The sequence below is a fragment of the Entelurus aequoreus genome, linkage group LG16 (genome assembly GCF_033978785.1).
Source record: "Entelurus aequoreus isolate RoL-2023_Sb linkage group LG16, RoL_Eaeq_v1.1, whole genome shotgun sequence".
NCBI classification, from domain to species: Eukaryota; Metazoa; Chordata; class Actinopteri; order Syngnathiformes; family Syngnathidae; genus Entelurus; species Entelurus aequoreus.
Window position 1 is genome coordinate 22672721 of NC_084746.1, and position 26367 is coordinate 22699087.

At 38.4% G+C, this 26367-nt stretch overlaps 1 protein-coding gene across 3 annotated transcripts in view; it reads right to left on the minus strand.

Moving 5' to 3' along the window:
* The window catches only part of LOC133630716 (Fanconi anemia group A protein), a 77021-nt gene extending 51934 nt beyond the window's left edge, over positions 1 to 25087 (minus strand). For 2 of the 3 annotated variants that reach the window (XM_062022396.1, XM_062022394.1), the window contains exons 1-13: positions 24663 to 24866; positions 21091 to 21203; positions 17952 to 18051; positions 17268 to 17404; positions 13199 to 13294; positions 12012 to 12085; positions 8550 to 8659; positions 8204 to 8314; positions 7346 to 7409; positions 7111 to 7211; positions 6958 to 7034; positions 4388 to 4529; positions 1102 to 1235 (exon numbers count right to left, since the gene is read on the minus strand). In XM_062022396.1, coding sequence (XP_061878380.1) covers positions 1102 to 1235; positions 4388 to 4529; positions 6958 to 7034; positions 7111 to 7211; positions 7346 to 7409; positions 8204 to 8314; positions 8550 to 8659; positions 12012 to 12085; positions 13199 to 13294; positions 17268 to 17404; positions 17952 to 18051; positions 21091 to 21203; positions 24663 to 24723 — 1320 coding nt within the window. In that variant the 5' untranslated portion in view covers positions 24724 to 24866. Of the gene's footprint in view, positions 1 to 1101; positions 1236 to 4387; positions 4530 to 6957; positions 7035 to 7110; positions 7212 to 7345; positions 7410 to 8203; positions 8315 to 8549; positions 8660 to 12011; positions 12086 to 13198; positions 13295 to 17267; positions 17405 to 17951; positions 18052 to 21090; positions 21204 to 24662 lie in introns of all 3 variants that reach the window. The other variant, XM_062022395.1, reaches the window with a different exon arrangement.
* Between the last annotated feature and the right edge of the window lie 1280 nt (positions 25088 to 26367).

Below are 26367 nucleotides of genomic sequence, written 5' to 3' on the forward strand. Positions count from 1 at the left end.
GGCCGGGCTGGCACGCTGTTTGTAAATGCCATAGTGGACAATTACTGCAGTGAATTTAGGGCACGCCCTTTATTTAGTAATTAGAGTGTAAATAGGATTATAATTGCCCTTGGAGTTTTCTTAGAGAGGCACTGAGATCCACAAGTCTCCTGGGAAAATCGGGGGGTCGGCAAGTATGCAGCTGAGCCGCAACAGAGTGGTCAAAGAGCCGCATGCTGCTCCGGAGCCGCGGGTTGCCGACCCCTGCACTAGGCCACTGAGTAGATATGAAAATATGAAGAGAAAACACATATTAGAGAGAATATTTATAGTTTTACATGCAGAAAACATTTTTAAATATATATACTGTGTTGGCCCTGCGATGAGGTGGTGACTTGTCCAGGGTGTACCCCGCCTACCGCCTGAATGCAGCTGAGATAGGCTCCAGCACCCCCCGCCACCCCAAAAGGGATAAGCGGTAGAAAATGGATGGATTGATACTGTGATTTACGAATAAACATTTAAACATCCCTTTTAACTTTTTGAAGACTCTTGTTAGCGAGGACGGCGATGAGCGGAGAGGGAGGCGGGAGCCACACGGATGTCACCTTTGTACAGGTTATTTCTGGGATTAAGAAGTGTTTCTCACCTTCTTTATCAAAGTGCTGCTACTCACACCTTTGTTTGGCCCCATGGTGAATTATTTTGCAGTCATTTTTAAGTAAAAAAACCTATATTGACTGAGTCACCAACACGTTAATTACCGTATTTGTTTGGACACTACACGCCACAGAATGATACGTACATACGTACGTAAATAGTAGTTTTTTTACAAGCATTGTTTGGACGTACGATAACTGAGTCAAGACAGTCCACAAAAATCAGGCAAGATTTTGCCAAAAAAATTTGGCCAAACATCAAATCATATGAAAAAGTGTACCATTGTATAATTAATCTATATGCGTTTTACTTTTTGAAATGAACTACTGAAGTAAATACATTTTCCACAATATTCTAATTTATGGAAATGCACCTGACTCCACTTGCAGGATGTTGAGATTCAAGCAACATCATTATTAGATTTAGGAGATCTTTAGACAGAACACTGAAAGGATATTGAACCTTGAACCAGTCGCAGTAGGAGGGAAAGATGGCAGGCCCCTGCAGGGCCCCCTGTCGTGCCAACAAGAAGGCAGTTATCATGCTCTCCAAGTCATAACCTTCAAATGCAGAAGTCAGCAGTCGGGACAGAAGCTCTGAGATGCAAAAGAAGGAATAAAGCATATCATTTTCTTATTATATTTTTTTAATATTAAGCAAACAGCATAGAGAGGTAGGAAAATAAACAAATATTTGGGTTTAGAATTATTGGCATACAGTCGTCCATTGTTGTGTTAATTGGTTCCAGACCCAACCATGATAAGTGAATTTCTGCAAAGTAGAAATCAGCTTACAAGATCCTGTTAACGACCTTCTAAATACAGTGAACCTCGATTTACGAACCCCTCTATTTGCAAACGTTTATATTTACAAACTTTAAGATCGAGCCAAATATGCCTCTTATGCACAAACACTTCATTCATTTTGTGTCCCACCTTCAGCCGTTTTGTGCCACAGGGCGTAGCCTTTTTGGAAAGGCGGAGCCCTCCACGTCACTTGCTGAGCAGTACAAGTACACTACTTATCACCATTCAGCGCTTAGTGTGTGCCATTTCTGTGATTTTTCGTCTTTTGACAAGTTTTGTACAATTCGCTAACTTAATGTGTCCCAAAAACTCAGCAGACGAAGGGACTTGTGGATTTAAAAAAAGTCTACAGTATTTGCGAGGAATACACTAATGGCGCTTGCAGGAATGGACGAATTGACAAAACTGGCTTCGTACCACAGCGAGTTTTAATTGTGATGAAACTGGACTTTTCTGGAAAAGAGACTACCAGAAGATCACAGCAGAGGAGAAGACTGCCTCTCGCTCAGCAATGCTTTTTCCAAGGGCACACAAACACATGGACCTGTCCCTCTCCCTTCTTCCCCTCCGTCTGTTCCTTTCTCCTCAGCTCCTACTTTGCCAATGATAATGGTAAGTGGATTTTACTTTGTCTATTATTGTAGCAATATGATTGTTAAAGTTAAGGATTTTTGTGGTTTTCTGATCGTTTGTGAGGACACCATAGTGACTTCTGTGTGTGTGCGCGTGTTGGCAAAGCAGCGCATAGAGAGAACAGCAACTTGTTGTTTTGGCTTGTTGATAAAAAGAAAGTTGATCCATCACCCCCTTGTTATGTTTGTTTAATATACAGTACTGTATAGCACTTTATATTATGTTCAAAGTCTACAAAAATATGGACTTTTGTCGAGACTGGAACCCATTGTTCATATTTATTGTTTCTTATGTAGATATTTGCTTCACTATACACACTTTTCAATTTACGAACCCTGTTCAATAACCAAATAAGTTTGTAAATCGAGGTTCCACTGTACAATGTTTGTGTTGATGTGTTAAGCTTTCTGGACCTTATATAAATAACACCCATATAGTCAAATATACACATGGTTTATCAAATATTGTAGAATGTAAAATAAATACTGACGTATACTGAGCTGTAAAACATCTAAAACATTGATAAGACACACACGCACACAGTTAATAAACACAACCAATAACCTAAAAATATTGCAACTTGTTTGATGATAATCTGTTGTGTGATATAACAGTACTGTGGATTTGTTATTTTAGGATTATTTAGCAACTTTTATGCATGAAAATGCTTAATTTAGGCCAAAAATACATACAATTTTCAGAAATATGCAATTAGCGCGCTAGGCAATTAGCAGAATCACCAAAAGTGCGGGAGTGTAATTCATCTCGGTTTTACATGAATTCAAATTTGAAACGGAAATGCTAACCGTTAGAAATGTTTTGCATTTTCATGATCGTCTTTATTAGTCGTACAAAATATGAACATACGTATGACCAAACAAGCTTTTTTCAGACAGGACCGCATACATAAACATCAAAGAAAGTTGGTGCTACTTTGATTAATTTGTACCGGTACATTAAAGATGCTAAAAATAGGGATGCTTCGATTAGGGTTTTATGCTGCCGATACCGATCATCTATGAGTCAGATCAGCTGATACCGATCACTTGTATTAACCGTAAATGTTTTAATGTTGTGGTAGTGTAATGGTGACTGTTATTGACAGTATAACAATATCAACACATTATTTAAACTGGTTCATTATTCTATTTCATTACCGTACATACAATTGCCAAAGTTCAATAGTACACAATAACTAAACACTAAACACACCTTAAAAGTCCTCCTGTGTCCGGGGAATTATTTCCTGAGTTTGTAAACAGTAACAAAAACAGATTTTGTAAAAATAGAAATAATGATCAATCATATAATGATACTACCCTGGATATCAACACTACCATGTATAGATGGCTCCGCCCGCCCTCCCCTTACATGTACGCCTGGCCGCTACACAGCAACAGACATTGTTATATTATCTTCTCTCTGTCACGACGTGGACTTTGGCGGCGCAAATTACTGCGCGGATTGCTTTCCCGAGATGCAAGAGAACTGGACTGGACATCGGATGAAGGTAGATACATGATTCAATTATTACTATGAAAAGAACCAACAAAAGGCGCGCACAAGGCGGAGACAAAAACTTGACTATGAAACAAAAACTAGCATTGTGCAGGAACTATGGACATGAAACAAAAGTCAGTAACTGTGGCATTAATAACAAAAACTTACTTGGCAGAGCAGGAATCTATGGCATGAAACGAGCATGAACGGAGGTAAGAGCAGATTATGTCGCCAGGACGACCAACAGAAAATGACAGGCTTAAATAACAGTGACATGATTCGCAACAGGTGCGCGAGTCCAAACAAGTGACAGGTGAAACTAATAAGTGACCATGGTGACCAAACAAGGGAGCGTAAACATGAACTAAAAGAGTCTTAAAACCACCAGAAAATAACAAAACATAATCCAAACCACAGAACATGACACTCTCTAACTCATATTAATCCATCTGTTAATTTCCTGTTAATAACTGCTTACTTTATGCTGTAATGTGCTTCCATCAACACTTCTAAAACTGGTGTCTCAAGATAGTTTAGCGATTAGCATGCCTTTCTTATATTACCATACCAACTTTATTTTCTTGTCTGTTTCGGCTTGATTTCACTTGGTGTGTAACATGTTTAGCCTCATTCTCCAGTCCTTCAGGGGTAATAATACTTGTAAGAATATTTGCCGCAAAGGAGGTGATGAATAATAACTTAAGAGAGCGGCTCCACACTGTGTATGAACATCGGCAGATTGCTAGCTAAAAGCAAATCAATGTAATTAATTTTACAATATACAAAGGCCGCACTTTGGCAGTAAATACCTCTCAGACTGGGCTGTGCAGAAGGGTTGTACACCAGCAGTGTTGAGAGAAAGCACAGCACGTGTTTCCAGTTGACCTCGTGGGTTTCTAAAACCTGCTGAAGGTGACGCAGCAGCTGATTCACACTGAAGATCACCGACAGCTTTTTCAAAAACACAAAAACAGTCAAAAACAGTTCAAAAGAACTCCAAAAAATTCTGCAAAACATGTTAAAGTGGTATAATAAATAAATAAATGGGTTATACTTGTATAGCGCTTTTCTACCTTCAAGGTACTCAAAGCGCTTTGACAGTATTTCCACATTCACCCATTCACACACACATTCACACACTGATGGCGGGAGCTGCCATGCAAGGCGCTACCCAGCAGCCATCAGGAGCAAGGGTGAAGTGTCTTGCCCAAGGACACAACGGACGTGACTAGGATGGTAGAAGGTGGGGATTGAACCCCAGTAACCAGCAACCGTCCGATTGCTGTTTTCAGGAGTCAGTTGTGAGTGCATAGAACATACTTCTAAGCATTGGAACAAAAATCGGCCTTCTTTGCATTCAGAGGTCTTACCTCCTGATTAATTGATCACAAAGCAAAAGTTAACCGGGCAAGACTTTGTCAAGTTAAAAGTCATTCCGGAACTTTCAGTACAACTTATAATATATTATTTAGGCAACCGTATGTGTATAAACCCATTTATGTTGACAGCCCTCAGACTATCTGGCTGATGTCGACATAAGCAAAAATATCGATTATTGTTATCCATCCAATATACAGATCTTTAGTCTTGCCCATGGGGGAGTAGAGGTAAACATGTGTGACTGATGTATTTTATCGAAATAATGAGTTGACATTAGGAGTACAGTACGTTCTTAAAAGGAACAGGACGAATTTGTGTGTTTCATGGACAAGTAACTACTTTGTAGAGCATGGGTGTCAAAGTTACGTTGTTTTTTTTTTGCTCCATGCTTTTTTTAACCTGTAAAGCACTTTGGTTCAATCTAAAAGTTGTTGAAAACGTGCTATATAAATAAAGTTGACTTGACTTGACAGGCCCGCGAACAGGTTTTATCCGGCCCGAGGAATGAGTTTGCTAAGTATAAAAATGAGCCAAAGTTTTTGAATGAAAGAAACTGTTGTTCTAAATGTGTCCACTAATGTCACAATAGCAATTCTTTGTATCTTTGTAGATTATGCTACATATGTAAAAAAAAGATAAACCACATGATGTTAGTGCACCAGTCGAGGAAAATTATCAAACTACATAAATCACATCCTTAATTTGATTTTGATATTGTTTTTTTATCTTGATAAATTGAAAATTAACGCCAATGAGTTGACTAATGAACATTATTACATAATTTATTCAGAAAGTATAAATAACGACAAATAAAGACAGATTACTATTAACCGCAACATGTAAGTGTAAAAAAACCCAACAACATTATGATTTGTACATTTTCAGTATGTGCTTGTTCTATTTTTAAACAAAGAAAACAATCTGAAGTTCTCTTTATTTTTAAGTTATCGTGTCGTGATTTTATCAGTCCGGCCCACTTGGGAGAAGATTTTTCTCCATGTGGCCCCCGATCTAAAATGAGTTTGACACCCCTGTTGTAGAGTCACAATGAATGTTGGTTGGTAGGGGATCATATATTTACTGAAATAATTTGTAAAAAAAAATTCTGGATTTTTTTGGTGATAATTTCACTGTGTTTGAATAAACAAATAAACTTACTATTTAAGGGGAACTGTTTGTGTGTTTGTGTCCATTTTGTGTTGCTGTGTTAAAAAAATTTTTAAAAAAGTTTTAATAAACAAACATTTGCATGAATCAAACAAATAATCAACTCCCATGTTTGGTGTAAATTGTAATAAGGTAAATGATAAATGATAAATGGGTTGTACTTGTATAGCGCTTTTCTACCTTCAAGGTACTCAAAGCGCTTTGACAGTATTTCCACATTTACCCATTCACACACACATTCACACACTGATGGCGGGAGCTGCCATGCAAGGCGCTAACCAGCAGCCATCAGAGGCAAAGGGTGAAGTGTCTTGCCCAAGGACACAACGGACGTGACTAGGAAGGTAGAAGGTGGGAATTGAACCCCAGTAACCAGCAACACTCCGATTGCTGGCACAGCCACTCTACCAACTTCGCCACGCCGTCCAATTAAAGATTTAAAAAAAATCTATTTGCGATTATAATAATGATTATGGTAATTGTGAGTTATTTATGGACGAAAAGGGATTTATCACGATTGATTATTTTATGCGTTTGACAGCCCTAGTGCAGATCAACAATTCCTCCTGCTTCATGTTTTAATCAACAGCAGTTCCGCTAACCAATTGAACATTACCATACCGCACAACACTCAGCTCAGTTACCTAGACCCATTATGATGTTTTACAAAATAACTATATGTAAATGTTAATCCTATTTCGACACACACACACACACACACACACACACACACACACACACACACACACACACACACACACACACACACACACACACACACACACACACACACACGAAGACACACAATTTCCAAACTTTTACTCTAAATTACCTTGCGAAAAAGGGAGGTGAGCAACCGACTGGCTTTTTCAAAGGTCCATTTGTTCTGCAGACTAATTGCATCTGACACTAGGAATAAAGAAAAGCCATTATCACCAATATTCACAATTAAAATGAAGTTTGAATCAACATCTTTTGTATTTACCTGTAAGGCGAGGCTTATAGGTGAGCGTCTGTGTAAGTGAGTGCATGAAGAAGCGCTGATTGACGTCTGAGTATGTTGAAACGTCAGCAAACAGCTGACACCTGCGTCAAACATTGCACAGGTGTGACAACACGAATACATCATCATGACACCTCATTAAAAATGTAGCAAGCGGCTTGATTGTTTTGGAATAAGTCAAATCGAAAAACAAAACAAATGGATTCAAACAAAGTACCATCTATCTGTGGCAGTTTCACATAATTTCTGTGTTGAAGTTGTATCGACAGTGTCCAGAAACCCTAAATGACAAAAAAAAAAACACTCGGCATACTGTAGAATAAAAATTAGTGTGTCCTGATCCAATATTGATATCGGATATCCTGTCCAATATCAGCAAGTATCGGATAATATGTGCTTGCATGCAAATGTGTGATGTAATGTACGATACAAGCAGTCCTGCAGTGTGTTTACTTGTGCAAAGCTGGACAGCCAGTCAACATCTAAATGTCTTCCAAAGAGCACAAAAAGTTGGTATTTTCTTCAGTCAAGTCATTTACAAAAGGCAAACATGATAGGTTATAGGCTAGTAGGAGCTAGCAGCTACACAACAGCTAAGCACACAAACACACTCAAGCTAGGCATATGTAATAAATAGTGTCCTTCATTGAACAATATTGCAGTCTAAAACATCAAATTTGTCAAGATAAATGAGTATCAAATAATTATAGTTGCATATTCCTTACACATACAAATTATCCAAGGCAGGAGCGTGTAAGCATCATTCAACCTACTGTGTCATGAGCCTAAATTAATTATTTATTCTGACCATTAGCGGTCACCATTTACACTCCACTACAAAGCATAAGAGTAATTTCACTTGATCAAACCATTTCTAACATTCCAAACTACAAAATAATAGAAGTATGCATGATTCCTGCTTATATCGTATCATATTAATATCTGTAATATTTAAGGCTCCAATATCGGTATCGTATTGAAAGTGGAATAAATTGTATGGGGACACCCCTAATTAAAATATTTAACAACTTAAGGATTGAACAAAAAGAAAAAAGGGATGTTATCAGTCACTCACAGAACAGCATGGCATCTAAAGCGGAAGTGCAGAGCAGAAAGTCCCTCTTCTCCATTGCTGCTGGCTCATGACTCGACTGGAAGCCAAAGCTGACCAGCAAACCTACAATACCTAGATGAAAAAGAAAAGACGGCATACTTTGTAGTCATGGTGACAACATAAATGCCAACCATGGCTTGATCATATAGAAGCAAATAAATATTTCAACTCATCTGCCGTCAGGATGCACAATAACATGAATATCATGTAGAAGCGGCTTTTACATGATCATGACTATATTATTTGCCCATATTGGTATAAAAAATGAGATACTGTAGAGCCAGGCGTGTAACCAGGTTGTCCTTACCTGACATCACTTTCTGCTGAGCCTGCATGGTTTCTTTGTCTTCCTGTGGAGGTGTCCAACTGCACAGAGCCTTCAATTGTGGGACCAACCACAACCTCACACCTTCATCGCTGAGAAGACATGACACCAAAAGACTGGACAAGGCAACTAACATTTACAGTGGTAATTGTCTTTATGTTCAAACGCATAAGGAAATTCTCCACTGTCTAATTAACACAAGTATCAACATTCAAACTTTCAATGTTTAAAAATAAATAAAAAAATAAAGAAACAGAAGCTATCAGACTACAGCTGCAGCGATCAAATTTTCTACTAATCGAATAATCTATTAATCGAGTATTGGCTAAAACACACTTAAATGCATCATAGCACACACACATTCACCGCGCTCATGTGCGCTCTATTGCAGTGGCCGTGTGGAAAATATGTTCACGTATTTTAAGTTTGGGCACTCCATGCAGATTTTATCAAATTTTTTCAACAATAAATCGGAGCAAGAGAATATAAATCAAAACGTTTTTCTATTCAAACTAATTGATTAACTTGTTGCAGCACTACATCAGGTCTGATGTGGTTTGCCTAATAAAAAGACAAGGATTTTTTTTTTTAAATAACACTCAATGTGATCTAGAAAGGGTCTCACTATAATTGACATTTCCCGACTCTGATTTTGAAGTATTGGGGTGAATTTAGCCTCAAATGTTGTTATACACTATGGGCCTGATCTACTAAGGGTTTGCATGTACTAAAACGTAAAATGTAAACATGATTGCACACGCAAAGCTGATCTACTAAACGTGTGCAAAGTGGACTGTGTGTGTTAAATCAGCAGAATAAGACGTGCAATCCATTTTGCGTCTCTGTCTACATTAATATGCAAAATATATGCTGATCATCAAAACGCCCACAATACTGGGAGGAGAAGATGTAAATATAATTATTTAGAAACGCAATGTGATTTATCAACACTCATAACCATTTTGGAAGAAATATTTTGCGTTTTATTCAGCACGTGTCAGAAGGGCGTGCAAACTATACAGAGAATCCTCCATCTTATGTGTGTGTGTCAACATTTTAGCAAGTCAGAGATTAAAAAAAATATTAGCCATATCGTCTATTCAGCAGAATCAGAATCTGTATTAATGGCTACGTATAGAATCGGTGGAACTCACATTCTGTACAGCTTTGATAGCTCACGTCTACTGTGTAGTTACAAAAAGGCATTCCAGTTAGCATGTAGCGTAATTAGTCCGAAGTTCTATTGAGTGTCCTAATGACAGAGGGAATGAAACTGTCGTGAACCTTGTAGACTTGGCTGGTGGTGATCTGCAGCGCTTCCCAGAGGTCATGAGAGTGAATACCAGGTGTAGTGGATGTAAGGGGTCAGAGGTGAACTTATGGGCTCTTTGAGTAATGCTGTGTTGGTACAGTGTGTTTATGAAAGGAAGTGGTTGATCTGTGATAAGGCTGGATTTATCAATGATGCGCTGTAGTTTTTTGCGTGAATGTGACTCCAAATTACCAAACCAAACAGTTATTGAGAAGGTGAGTATGCTTTGGATAATTGAGGTGTAGAACGATAGGATGAGGTTGGGTCTGACTCTGAATTTTCTGAGCTGGCTAAGTAAAAATAGCCCCTTGATTTGCTTTTTTGTAAATGTGATGTGAGTGGAGTTTCCATTTAAGTGAGTTGGAGATGTGAGTGCCCAGTAATTTAAAAGAGTTTGTAATGGAAATGGGTTCAGAAGCAATGTATAGGGAGATTTTATTGTGGGGTTAAGAATGAAGTTGACAGTTTCCTGAGTTTTAGCTGTATTGAGTTGGAGTTTGTTGTCTTGGGACCAGTTTCCTGTTTGAGTTATTTGCTGACAGTAGTGTTGTTCGTTATTGTTTGTTATGAGTCCAATTATGGTGGTACCATCTGCATACTTGATCATGGAGACTGAGTTGTGGGTGGTGGAGGTGCGGTTATTTATGTACGGAGAGAAAAGCCATGGAGACAAAACACAGCCCTGGGCGGTGCTAATGGTTAGAAGTCCAGATAGGAGACGGCCTATCCTGACACTGTCTTTGAGGAGAGAAAATTGTAAATCCAATGGCATATGGTAGTTTGAATGTTAATTTCTAGAAGTTTATTTCGGAGATTGGCTGGGTTGATTGTATTGAATGAGGAACTAAAATCCATAAACAGAATGTGCGCGTATGTGTTGGGGTGCGCCAGTGTTGCAGTATTGTATGATGTGCAACAAAACGCTCAAATTATTTTATTATCACAGATGTCAGTACAATGGGTCTGTAGTCATTAAAGTCAGTATTTTGTTTGATTAGGGAATGGGGATGCTAATGGAGACTTTAAATTATTTTGGTACCATACACTTGATGAGAGACTGATTGAAAATGTAAGTGAAAATTGGTGCATTATATGGTCCTTATAGCTACAGAGGTAGGAGCAGTTTTTATTTTTCCGTAACAATTGAATGTCCTTTGTGAACCAGGGTTTGTTGGTAGCACCAGGTGGATTAGCCGGTATTTGTTGCTAGTCGTTAAGATCGTTGTTGGATCTATAGATGCCTCTGAGTAAAGGCAATCATGTGTATCTCTGGCAAAATTTATTTTTAGGGCATATTGCAGACAAGAGTAACCGACAGAGTAGCATAGCTTGTACTGAGGCAAGCCTCACAGCCACCGTCTTTAAAGTTCAGCAACATCATTTTATAATTTTATCGTGACTAGAGGATTTAAGGGGCAGATTAAAACAAATTAAATTGAGGCGTTTTGGTGTCCTTTGGTATTTTTTAGTGAAGTTTTTATTTTTATTTACATAGAATATTTATTATTAAAATATTTCTTATATGAAAAAACTTTTTTAAGTATGCATTTTTTTTCCGTCTTGAGCGGAGTAAGTGCAGCCTCTTTTCAATAAGCGCATCTTCGGCTGTAAAAAAAAAAAAAAGTTGTGTCAATGTAGATGCACTGCACGGCTGCTTCTAAAATGCCCATAAAAAGTGGTAGATATCTCCTGCATGTTTGAAAACAGCAAAACTCCACAGGTAGGAAGGAGCATGATAACATGAATGTGCAATAAATGAGTGTGCCTGTGTTGATGCCCTGTATAGTACACACAAAATCCTAATTTAAATAAGGTGGTCTGCACCACTTTACAATTGTACACGTAGTGTTAGTAGATCACACGCAACACGGTATTTTATAGATTGCACACGCTGTTTAACGCGTGGTATTTGGATCTCAGTAAATCGGGCCCTATATCAAAATGCGGGGAGAAAATTAAGTCCCACAAGAGAGGTTTTACTGAAAAATAACAACCAAGGCAAGATAAACGGTTTGATGGTAAAATATAAAGTAAACACAAAAGTACCTAAAGATTCTAAAAGCTAGCCTGGACTCCAAAATGTTAAAAGTAGCTGTACAATAAATTAACAAAATGTAACAAACATATCTCACCTCTTTAAAATATCCTTTAATGTGAGGACACCGTTCAAGTGAAGTTGGTACACAACATCCAGCTTGGGTAGTTTCTGTAAATAGATCACACTCATCATTTTGTTGATACACGAGGACTAGACAAGTAATTTAAAAAATTATCGAAACCGACATTTTGAGTTTTTTAACTGAACTAACTGTAAACGCAAACTTAAAACAGTTGTGACGGTTATTTTGGTGTTTCCACTTGTAATTCTCTCTAATAAAACATAAAAAGCAGCCAGGTGCTGCAAAGCATGAAGGCTGGCCAAAAAAGCAGCAGAAGAAGTAGAGTAGTCACATGACACTGTCACATTTAGTCCTTTAAACAGAAGTGTTAAGGGGAAAAGTCCAACAGTGAGTCAATAGTACAACAGCAGTTTGTACCCAGGAGAAATTCTGTGTCAGTTGTTTGGACACAGTTGGGCTACAATAAGGACTACACTTGATGTGCGCGTCTGAGCGCCACCACTCAAACAAATATGATTGTTGAAAATGACCCTTATTGTTCCAAATATGCAGGAAAGCTGCAGGCATTGGACAAAGTTGCCGGGCGGAACATAATTCACGAAGATCGGTTGAATTTTGTGTAAATTGGCACGATCGCGCCATCGCAAATTCCTACAGGAATCTAATTTAGATTTTACCATAATCGCCCAGCACTTATTTAAATACTTCAATCATTTAAATACAACAACAAAGTAATTCATTCACCAATATGTACTAAAATCTGTATCAAATGGTCATAATTATCACAGCAAAAAACACAGAGTAAAGTCCTTTTACAGTACTTTCAGTGCATACATTTTACACAAATAGGAAAAACTGGTAGACACTTGTGGTGATGTTAAAATACTGTTACGGCTGTGTTTGCTAGTTAATCCAACAAAAACCAACCACAACCATAAAAAGTAAAGCACATGTCGTTGAAAGCAACATTAAAACCTAAACGTAGACACCAAATATTGGCACTCATAAGTTGAGGTTCCACTGTACTGTACTTTGGCTACAATAAGGATGACATTGACCAAAAAGTAAAATAGTAGTTGAGAGTGCGATAATCGTGCATTAACGGAAATCGAGGTAGAAGGTTTAATAAATAAATATTTAGATTTATGCCATAATCACCCAGCCTTATGTGCAGTATTGAAAAAAAAACTTCCACACACATGATACTTCCTGTATTCCTGCCAAAGCAGCTTGGGGCAGAGGCATCCATGTGTCAACAGCTCTTTGGCAGACTCCAGCAGGGCGCACAGCTTGACCTGTGAAATATGCAAACAAAAGTGCAACATTTTACAGCAAAGTAAGTGCATATATTCCTCAGAATACAAGCAGAAATTGATCTTTGATACACGATTGAAGAAACAAATGAAGATAGTGTAACAAACTGCTTGAGTGGTAATGTTGATGTCCAAAATTCCGGTGTTCCGGAATGCACTTTGCGGTTTGTGTGATTGGTGGATAATGAGGAAGTGCTGTGCTGCTGGTGGGGACTCTAGAGAGTTACTCCTCTCTTGTAGGAAGCATCAGCTATGCTATGACACTGAATTTGGAGCGTGTTTGTGTGAGGACTGCTGTCGGCGTGTTAAGGTTGGCAATTAAGTTTAAAAAGAGCATCAGACTCTGTGTTTGTCTGGACACATTCCATGGTAATAACCGGAACAAACCGAGGCAACAATTCTAAGCACATGAGAAAATGCAAGTGAGGATGGGAAAAGGTGACCACTTTCAGAGGGATGAGGATTCAACAGATAAGAATGAAATGTGAAGCAGGAGGTCAGCATTAGTGATGGTAAACGTGATTTCTTTTACTGACTCGGGTACCTCTGAGTCACTCACCAAAGCAAATCGATTCACTTGATCACAAAACGTATGCGCAAAAGCTTGAACATAGTTCCTGCACGCTAAGGCTCCCCCCACTCGATTCACCTATCGCAGAGTGCATGTGCAGAACCTCACACTCGATTCACTCAGATCAGAGCGCATGTGTAGAACATTGCTAATGATTGGCGACTGCACAAGTCTTGCCGTCATCCGTCAACCATCACATACGTAACAAGTAATCCCATTTAATAACAACCGAAAAGGTCAATGCTGCACAACTTTAGAGGTAACAGTATGGATTCAACAATTGTGAAAACAATTAAAGATAAAATCACTTGGTCTTGATAAACTGCCGCCTTTATTCAGTTTTATTCAGTCTCAATAGGTAAATGCGTTGCAGTTTTCGCCAAACACTCATGTCCCTCTCTCACTGCCCGTGGGCTCCTCATGCAACTACTAATAATATTACTGCAATTTGAATGAGATCGCTTGCAGGATATATAAAAGTATTTCTATCATATGTGACGAAAGAAGTGGTGCAAAAGCGCCCGTTGCTGGTTAAAAGGTGGTATATACCGAAGTAAATGCTCACAACTGTTGAAGCTATTCCCGAAAGTTACTGGTACAAAAGTGGATTCACAAACATTCACTGTGCACTGTGTTACAGAACACTGCAATAAAGACATCTATAATCCACTTGATTGTCAATGATGTGTCGATACATCAATACATCACACACATATTGTGGTCAGATACAACATATAAAAGCCCATTCATCCATCCAATTTCTACCGCTTGTCCCTTTCGAGGTCGCGGGGGGTGTTGGAGCCTATCTCAGCTGCATTTGGGTGGTACACCCTGGACAAGCGAATTCTCGAAATTTTCTAATGTGGTTTGCCTAATAAAACTAAATGCAAAAATCAAACCAAACAATAGTGTAAAATTACAATAAGTATTAACGGTGCAATGTTGAATAAAATAACTAAATTAGCTACTTCTCTTTGTTTATAATGTTTATAATGTCTATCTTCTATTTCCTGCTGGACCTACTCTCTATTTTATGCTGCTGCTGTCATATATACTGTATATACTGTAACATTGTACATGGTCATTGGTGTATATTGTATATATGTTATAGACATAATATAATATATCTGTATATAAATTATTCTGTACACATATTATGTATATATTCGTATATATGTTAGATTTTTTTAATAGCTTTTTTAGTCTATTTATACCTGCATTGTCCTTTCCATCCTTACACTTTCCATCATTGTAACTGAGCTACTGTGTTGAACAATTTCCCTTGTGGATCATTAAAGTTTGTCTAAGTCTAGAGGACAACAGGCTCACAAAGACGCAAATTCTGTTTTCAGTTGATGGTCCCTCCCCCAAATCCCAGTGAGTAAGAGCCACTGAATTCATGATCGTTCATCGACAAACAATGATTCACCCCCACTCCAAAAAAGTGGCAGAAGGCGAACAATGAGGAGAAGGAGAGACGGGATTCATAATTCAGCATATTTATGTGCCCCCAAAAAATTTGTGTCCCCAGTCATAAATACAACACAAAATGTACAGATTATCATTTGGATATAAGGGTTACATTACCAGCATCTTTGACAATGGAGGCATGAATGCAACAATTCACATTTTGTATATTATCACTAATAAGCAGCATTAGTGCCTAGTGACCAAACAAGGAAGTGTTGACACACTGCACATAGCTCCGCCCCCTCTGAAGTCAAGCGCGCTCTCGCAGCAGGAGATACAAATATTTGCTATTGTGACATCTAGTAGACACATTTAGAACAACAGATTCTTCCATTCAAAAATTACAGAACATTTTTATACCTAACAAACTCATCTCGCAGGTCGGATAAAATCTGTTTGTGGGCCTGTTCCGGCCCGCAGGCCGTACAATTGACACTCCTGCTCTAGAACTACAACTGGTTCGGAACTAACAGTGTTCGGATAGTACTCATTAAAATATGACTAGCAGCAAAGTAGAAAGTTGTCAACGTTGTGGCTCAGAGAGCGAACACAAGCGACAACAAATAAGCTAGCTAGATGCTAGCTAACAAGCAAGGTTGTTTCCTGCAATTCAGTGTCATGTTTAGGCAAGAGGAACCTGCGGCTGAGGCAAACATTTTTGTTTGGATCCTAATTTTTTATATTGTAGTAGGTTTACATAATTCACCCACGGAACTTTTGTTATTGTTAGACTTCCGGTCGGATGTGTTTTCACGGGACACATTTCAAGTGGTGTGTGTTGTTGCGCTGAGAAGCCACAGATGTATAGATACTGCTCGATTGCTGATAAGAAAAAATCGAAATGTCATTAAAACAATTAGCTACATCTTTTGACACTCCTCCTTCGACTGCCATCCTTACACGCTACAATATTTCATTAAAAAAAAAGAAGTAATATTTTGACGCCAAAATTTATGTTTAAAAACTCGGATTCCCGCATTTTCACGGACATTTCTTATGCCTCCACTTGATTGTGACCTTTCTGTACCTCTCCCAAGCGGAGCTGCTTTGGTTTCAATCCATCGAAACCAAAAGTTGATATAATTGTGTGTGTTTATGAGCAAGTACATACACACACACACACACACACACACACACACACACACACACACACACACACACACACACACACACACACACACACACACTCATCTGCTTTAGTTACATCTGGACCCCCCAACTCCATCAAAACTAGGGAGTATGCCGTGTGTGTATGAGGGCAGGCGTTACCATAGCAACATGCTAGACTCCTTGTGTTTCGTTCTCCAAGCAAAACAGAGTTTTCCAAAGAACGACTCCCTATGCATTCCATTCTGCATAGAGAGGAAATATGCCTAACACAAGCAATGGCTAGATATTCAAATTAATGTACTGTTTTAATTAATTTTAATGAATAATAGTAATATTACTTATAATGATGAATTGAAACACCACCAAAGGCTTCCTTATTGTCCGCTATCTACTCTGTCGTCCACAAGTTGCAGATGTTTGATGTATGTTTTACACTTGAAAAGTGTTTGTCAATTTTAAACAATCCTTTATGTTCCAACACGTTTACCCCAACACGTTAAGAGCATTTGTGAAGTGTTGAGAGCAATCTATAGTACTTATTTGTGTTGATATATGAGAGACGATGAGAGAATATCATCACATTTCAACAGTCCGGCCGTGTAAATCCTTCCCCTTTGTTAGGTCAGAATGAAACATGTTCTTTATTGTTTTACCCTTACATGGCGCAATCGCAACATCACAGATTCATTGAGGGATTAAAATATAATGGGAGGTTAAAAACTCACCCCAAATTTGGCGGTGGGTACACTTTAAAGAAACCTGGGACAAAACACTGTGAATTAATAACAGACATACAGTACTCACACTTTGGGGCGCGGTGAGCATCTCCCGGTCATTGTCCTCACTTCCAGTGATCTCCCTCAGTCTCTCCAGCACCAACTTCACTGAAAGTGTTGCCAGCGGCACAGCAAGCTGCCGAGCTTGGCGTCTCAACCCAAACACTGTAAACATGAACACTGGCTGAGTCCATTATTATTCTTATTTTATTCACATTTCAAATGTGCTGCTGCAGCGACATCCGAGCTACTTCTATAATGTGACCTCAGTGGTGAGTAGTGACTGTTACAAGCAGAATTCACATTCTACACATGTATTAAAAAAGTACTTGATAAAATATGCGGATCAGATGTTTTCTATGTAATCTCATGATCACAACACACACACCTGCCTTGTTGACCAGATATCATTCCACTGGACTTCTTCCTGTGTTTTATGTTAAAGATATCATGTATGGAACAAATACACGGGACATTATTGTCTTGAAGCAGTCATTAAGCGTATTCTTCCACTGCATGCGCATATTGAGTTGTCTTTTTCTTCTTGTACAGTATCAATAATTAATGTGAATTTGTCATAACCATGAAACGTCGTAACAGGAGGACTACTCTACCTATAAATCTGATTTACTGTCAGCAGGAAATCAGAATTGTGCTTTGACCTGCAGTGCAAATACAACTAAAGAGACGTCAAACAACTATTGAATTTTACCCAAAAGTGATCCTTCAACGTCTGATGGGATTCCTTCAGAGACTTCCTTCCTTTGCTCCTCTCTGGTGCTGTTGATTGGATTGCTTGGATAATATCTTGTCTGGAAAAAATATCACAGCCATTAACATAACAATATGAACATTTTATATCAGAACTATTGAGACCACGATTATTACAGTTATTTTTATTATAACAGTATTGTTGAATGTCCTCAAAAAGTACATATACACACGTATCTTTTTAATCAAGTTTTATTTATTTTTTAATAAATAAAGACACCGTCAATATACTTTCTTGAAAAAAGAAACATACAATATTGCTCCAGCTTCTAAAAGGAAAACTGCACTTTTTTGGAATTTTGCCCATCATCCACAATCCTCGATCAATTAGATTGATCGTGGCGCGGCGCTAGGGCTGGGCGATATATCAAGTTTGTAAGATATATCGATATATTTTTAAACAAGATATGGATTAAGAAAATATCGTAATATCGATATAATTTATTTCACGTTAAAATGACCAAACACCGCTTATTGGGACGGCGTGGCGAAGTTGGTAGAGTGGCCGTGCCAGCAATTGGAGTGTTGCTGGTTACTGGGGTTCAATCCCCACCTTCTACCATCCTAGTCACGTCCGTTGTGTCCTTGGGCAAGACACTTCACCCTTGCTCCTGATGGCTGCTGGTTAGCGCCTTGCATGGCAGCTCCCGCCATCAGTGTGTGAATGTGTGTGTGAATGGGTGAATGTGGAAATACTGTCAAAGCGCTTTGAGTACCTTGAAGGTAGAAAAGCGATATACAAGTATAACCCATTTATCATTTATTTATTTATTTGTTGTGTTCCTTGATTCCTCTCAACGCTCCATGGGCTTCCATCTTTTTTCTTGCACGTACAAGAACATCCATGATTGATTGGTTACTATGATGAGTCATGATTCGTTGCAAAACATTACGGACAGGCCAATCAGAGGCAGGATAGGGCGGGTCAACGAACCAAGGAGGGAAATCACAACAGACATCCGAAATGACAATGAGAGAGTTGGACAAGAAAAGAGGGAATATTCAAGCGGGCGATTTATATATTAAAAAAACTACTGCAAAATGGCAGAGAGATTCTCTTCCTTAGATTTTAATTTTAGCGATGTAGACGACGTCCAGGAAACCCACAATGCGTCTACTTGGCCACATTTGGAAAAAATGTATGCGTCTGGATAAAACATTAATTTGAGTTGTTTATCATGTAAGCCCAAATCAAAACTGTTCTCGAGTTGCCTAACCCGGCATATTTCACACGAGAAATGCTGCCAAAAATGTATGCTGAAGTGAGGAAGATCATAGCCGCACAATTAAGTCAAGTCACTTGGCACTGACCAGAACCGTACGTGTGTGACAGCCCATTACATTGTTGACTGGGAATTACAAACCCTGTTTCCATATGAGTTGAGAAATTGTGTTAGATGTAAATATAAACGGAATACAATGATTTGCAAATCCTTTTCAACCCATATTCAATTGAATGCACTACAAAGACAAGATATTTGATGTTCAAACTCATAAACTTTTTTTTTTTTTTGCAAATAATAATTAACTTAGAATTTCATGGCTGCAACACGTGCCAAAGTAGTTGGGAAAGGGCATGTTCACCACTGTGTTACATGGCCTTTCCTTTTAACAACACTCAGTAAACGTTTGGGAACTGACTAGACACATTTTTGAAGCTTCTCAGGTGGAATTCTTTCCCATTCTTGCTTGATGTACAGCTTAAGTTGTTCAACAGTCCGGGGGTCTCCGTTGTGGTATTTTAGGCTTCATAATGCACCACACATTTTCATTGGGAGACAGGTCTAGACTACAGGCAGGCCAGTCTAGTACCCGCACTCTTTTACTATGAAGCCACGTTGATGTAACACGTGGCTTGGCATTGTCTTGCTGAAATAAGTAGGGGCGTCCATGGTAACATTGCTTGGATGGCAACATATGTTGCTCCAAAACCTGTATGTACCTTTCAGCATTAATGGCGCCTTCACAGATGTGTAAGTTACCCATGTCTTGGGCACTAATACACCCCCATACCATCACAGATGCTGGCTTTTCACCTTTGCGCCTATAACAATCCGGATGGTTCTTTTCCTCTTTGGTCCGGAGGACACGACGTCCACAGTTTCCAAAAACAATTTGAAATGTGGACTCGTCAGACCACAGAACACTTTTCCACTTTGTATCAGTCCATCTTAGATGAGCTCAGGCCCAGCGAAGCCGACTGTGTTTCTGGGTGTTGTTGATAAACGGTTTTCGCCTTGCATAGGAGAGCTTTAACTTGCACTTATAGATGTAGTGACCAACTGTAGTTACTGACAGTGGGTTTCTGAAGTGTTCCTGAGCCCATGTGGTGATACCCTTTACACACTGATGTCGCTTGTTGATGCAGTACAGCCTGAGGGATCGAAGGTCACAGGCTTAGCTGCTTACGTGCAGTGACTTCTCCAGATTCTCTGAACCCTTTGATGATATTACGGACCGTAGATGGTGAAATCCCTAAATTCCTTGCAATAGCTGGTTGAGAAAGGTTTTTCTTAAACTGTTCAACAATTTGCTCACACATTTGTTGACAAAGTGGTGACCCTCGCCTCATCCTTGTTTGTGAATGACTGAGCATTTCATGGAATCTACTTTTATACCCAATCATGGCACCCACCTGTTCCCAATTTGCCTGTTCACCTGTGGGATGTTCCAAATAAGTGTTTGATGAGCATTCCTCAACTTTCTCAGTCTTTTTGCCACTTGTGCTAGCTTTTTTGAAACATGTTGCAGGCATCAAATTCCAAATGAGCTGATATTTGCAAAAAATAACAAAGTTTTCCAATTCGAACGTTAAGTACCGGTATCTTGTCTTAGCAGTCTATTCAATTGAATATAGGTTGAGAAGGATTTGCAAATCATTGTATTTTGTTTTTATTTACGATTTACACAACGTGTCAGCTTCACTGGTTTTGGGGTTTGTAAAATCTAGCATCTGAGCTCGTGTTTAGAAAGTAGCTCAAATATGAGCTTCCTCTACTTGAAAGACCAGCAGCCGCCACCGCTTCACAGATTTAAAAAAAATTAAATAATTATAACTTAGTACATTTTGATTTACTCACCCCAATCTCTTTGAACAGGCTGCAGAGATCCTGCTGCTGCTCCAACAACTGGATGGCTGCTTCCTGCAGCCGCTGACCATCTCCTTGCTTTGGCCTCTTCAGAGAGTGACTATCTGAGAAAGGAGCCAGTTGAGTTATAACATGGTAACAGTTGGAAAATAAAAAAATAAAAGAAATAGCATTCTAACTGTCAGAAAGTAAAGAATAAAAGGAATAGCATTTTAACTGTCAGAAAGTAAGGAATATAATTTTAACAGTCAGAAATTAAGGAATATCGTTCTAACAGTCAGAAAGTAAGGAATAGCATAACATTTATAACATAAGGAATAACATGCTAACAGTCAGGAAGTAAGGAATAACATTCTAACAGTCAGTAAGTAAGAAATAGCATGCTAACAGTTATAAAACAAAGAATATCATGCTCACAATCACAGAGTAAGAATAACATGCAAACTGACAGAAAGGGAGGAATAACATTCGAACAGTCAGAAAAAGAGGAATAACATGCTAACAAGTTATAAAACAAAGTATATCATGCTCACAATCAGAGAGTAAGGAATAACATGCTAACTGACAGAAAGTGAGGAATAACATTCGAACCGTCAGAAAAAGAGGAATAACATGCTAACAGTTATAAAACAAAGAATATCATGCTCACAATCAGAGAGTAAGGAATAACATGCTAACTGACAGAAAGTGAGGAATAACATTCAAACAGTCACAAAAAGAGGAATAACATGCTAACAGTTATAAAACAAAGAATAACATGCTCACAATCAGAGAGTAAGGAATAACATGTTAACTGACAGAAATCGAGGAATAACATTCGAACAGTCAGAAAAAGAGGAATAACATGCTAACAGTTATAAAACAAAGAATATCATGCTCACAATCAGAGAGTAAGGAATAACATGTTAACTGACAGAAAGTGAGGAAAAACATTCGAAAAGTCAGAAAAAGAGGAATAACATGTTAACAGTCAGAAAGTAAGAAATAGCATGCTAACAGTTCTAAAACAAAGAATTACATGCTCACAATCAAAAAGTAAGGAATAACATGCTAACTGACAGAAAGTGAGGAATAACATTCTAACAGTCAGAAAAAGAGGAACAAAATGATAACAGTCAGAAAGTAAGGAATGACATTCTAACAGTCGGAAAAAAGGAATACCATTCTAACAGTCAGAAAGTAAGGAATAACATGCCAACTGACAGAAAGCATAGAATAACAATAACAGTCAGAAAATAAGGAATACGTCAGGAAGTAAGGAATAGCTTGCTAACAGTTATAAAACAAGGATTAACATGCTAACTGACAGAAAGTATGGAATAACATTTCAACGGTCAGAGAATAAGGAATAATATGCTAAGAGTCAGGGAATAAAGAATAACATGGTAACTGACAGAAAGTAAAGAAAAACATTCTGGCCGTCAGAAAGTATGTAATAACATGCTTATTGACAGAATGTATGGAATAACATTCTAGCAGTCAGAGAATAAGGAATAACATGCTAACTATCAGAAAGTAAGAAATAGCATGCTAACAGTGATAAAACAAAGAACAACATGCTCACAATCAGAAAGTAAAGAATAATAATAATAATAATAATAATGGATTAGATTTATATCGCGCTTTTTCTATTGTTAGATACTCAAAGCGCTCACAGAGAAGTGGGAACCCATCATTCATTCACACCTGGTGGTGGTAAGCTACATTCGTAGCCACAGCTGCCCTGGGGTAGACTGACGGAAGCGAGGCTGCTAGTTTGCGCCTACGGCCCCTCCGACTACCACCTACCATTCATTCATCATTCATTTCACCGGTGTGAGCGGCACCGGGGGAAAAGGGTGAAGTGTCCTGCCCAAGGACACAACGGCAGCAATTTTTTGGATGGTAAGAGGCGGGGAGCGAACCTGCAACCCTCAGGTTTCTGGCACGGTTGCTCTACCCACGAATAACATGCTAACAGTCAGAAAAAAGGAATATCATTATAACAGTCAGAAAAAAGGAATATCATTATAACAGTCAGAAAGTAACAAATAACATGCTAACTGACAGAAAGTATGGAATAACATTCTAACAGTCAGAGAATAAGGAATGCGTCAGGAAGTAAGGAATAGCTTGCTAACAGTCAGAAAGTAAGAAATAGCATGCTAACAGTGATAAAACAAAGAATAACATGCTCACAATCCGAAAGTAAGGAATAACATGCTAACAGTCAGAAAAAAGGAATACCATTATAACAGCCAGAAAGTAAGCAATAACATGTTAAGTGACAGAAAGTATGGAATAACATTCTAACAGTCAGAGAATTAGGAATATGTCAGGGAGTAAGGAATAGCTTGCTAACAGTTATAAAACAAAATGTAACATGTTACTGTCAGAAAGTAAGGAATAACAACATGCTAACTGACAGAAAGTATGGAATAACATTCTAGCAGTCAGAGAATAAGGAATATAATTCTAGCAGTCGAAGAATAAGAGAAAGAATAAACGGTCACAAAGTAAGGAATAACATGCCAACAGTCACAAAGTAAGGAATAACATGCTAACAGTCACAAAGTAAGGAATAACATGCCAACAGTCACAAAGTAAGGAATAACATGCCAACAGTCACAAAGTAAGGAATAACATGCCAACAGTCACAAAGTAAGGAATAACATGCTAACAGTCACACAGTAAGGAATAACATGCTAACAATCACACAGTAAGGAATAACATGCCAACAGTCACAAAGTAAGGAATAACATGCTAACAGTCACACAGTAAGGAATAACATGCTAACAGTCACAAAGTAAGGAATAACATGCCAACAGTCACAAAGTAAGGAATAAAATGCCAACAGTCACAAAGTAAGGAATAACATGCCAACAGACACAAACTAAGGAATAACATGCCAACTGTCACAAAGTAAGGAATAACATGTCAACAGACACAAACTAAGGAATAACATGCCAACAGTCACAAAGTAAGGAATAAGATGCTAACAGTCACAAAGTAAGGAATAACATGCCAACAGACACAAACTAAGGAATAACATGCCAACAGTCACAAAGTAAGGAATAAGATGCTAACAGTCACAAATTAAGGAATAACATGCCAACAGACACAAACTAAGGAATAACATGCCAACAGTCACAAAGTAAGGAATAACATGCCAACAGTCACAAAGTAAGAAATAACATGCCAACAGTCACAAAGTAAGGAATAACATGCCAACTGTCACAAAGTAAGGAATAACATGCCAATTGTCACAAAGTAAGGAATAACATGCCAACAGTCACAAAGTAAGGAATAACATGCCAACAGTCACAAAGTAAAAAATAACATGCCAACAGTCACAAAGTAAGGAATAACATGCCAACTGTCACAAAGTAAGGAATGACATGCCAACAGTCACAAAGTAAGGAATAAGATGCTAACAGTCACAGAGTTCTAATAAGATGCTACCAGTCAGGCAGTAGGAGGAGCCAGTGAGGAATAACATGCTAACAGTGACAGAGTTATAATAAGATGCTAACAGTCAGGGCCAGTGAGGAACAGCTTGCTTGCTAAGTCAGACGTCAACTTACCAAGAAGGCTTGAAAGACTTCTTTTCTGACGGGCCGAATCACACGAGGCACTCAGTGACATTTCACTTCAACGTCTTGATTTTCGTTCAACAACAACCTGTGGAAGAAGGTTTCGTAAATACACTTTATCTGGATTTGACACCAGCGACTGCAACAGATCTGATGTACTTGTCCTCCATGTTTTTCTTCTCCCGCTCTTCTTTCTCATTGGCTGATGTGCCTCAGCCAATCAGAGAAGAACAATGACGGCCAAACAAAAAATAACCCGGAGTTGTTGTTCTTTCTTAAACCTGGCGCACATACTCACGCATGCACACGTAAATGCATTTTGGATATTTCATGTGTGTGTTCATTGTTCTTGTGGTATGTTGTGTATTCTAAGATAACGAAGGACAACAGTAAACACAAAAATGTACCAAATCTGCCGGAAATGATACAGCAACGCCACTGAGACGAGCGCCCTATAGCGGAAGTGACGTCAGTTGAGACGACTGCTTTTGTTTACATCTGCCATTACTAAACATATTTAAACAACCTTCCATATATATGTAGTTTTTTTTATGTGAAATCATTATTTTCGTTTACAAAGTAAGTAAGTGTCTGTTTCTTTCAACTACTGTAGTGGTGAACTGATACTTTCATTGCTTTTTTTTATCCATCAATCCATCCATTTTCTTCCTTTCGTCCCTTTGGATATTTAATGTGTGTGTTTGTTCATTGTTTTTGTGGTATTTTGTGTATTCTAAAATAAAGAAAGACAACAGTAAACACAAAAATGTGCCAAATCAGCCGGAAATGATACAGCAACGCCACTGAGACGAGCGCCCTATAGCGGAAGTGACGTCATATGAGACGACTGCGTTTGTTTACGTCTGTATTTACTAAACATATTTAAACAACCCTGTATGTGTATATATATATATATATATATATATATATATATATATATATATATATATATATATATATGTAGATTTTTTGTGTGAAATCTTTTTTTTTGTTTACAAAACGTCATTAAATTTGACAATGTGTAAGTAAGCGTCTGTTTCTTTCAAATACTGTAGTGGTGAACTGATACTGTCATTGCTTTTGTTTATCCATCCATTTTCTTCCTCTTGTCCCTTTCGGGGTCGCGGGGGAGAGGACCTGGAGCCTATCTCAGCTGCACTGGGGCGTAAGACAGGGTACACCCTAGACAATTAAGTCGCCACCTCGTCGCACTGACAGACATTCACACTCACATTCACACACTAGGGCGGGGTCAGCAACCCGCGGCTCTCGAGCCGCATGCGGCTTTTTAGCGCCGCCCTAGTGGCTCCCTGGAGCATTTTTTTTTTAAATAATTGAAAATGGAAATAGATGGGGGAAAAATATATTTTTTGTTTTAATATGTTTTTTGTTTGAGGACAAACATGACAAAAACCTTCCCAAACTGTTTAATATGTTTGTGTGTATGCTTCACTGATGAGAGTATTTGGTGAACATTGTTTTGTCCTACTAATTTCGGCGGTTCTTGAACTCACCATAGTGTGGACTGTGACGCAACAGTTTGTTTACATGTAAAATCTTCCACTTCTTCTTTGTCTCATTTTGTCCACCAAAAGTTTAATGCTGTGCGTGAATGCACAAAGGTTAGCTTTGTTGATGTTATTGACTTGTTGGAGTGCTAACCAGGCATATTTGGTCTGTGCATGACTAAAAGCTA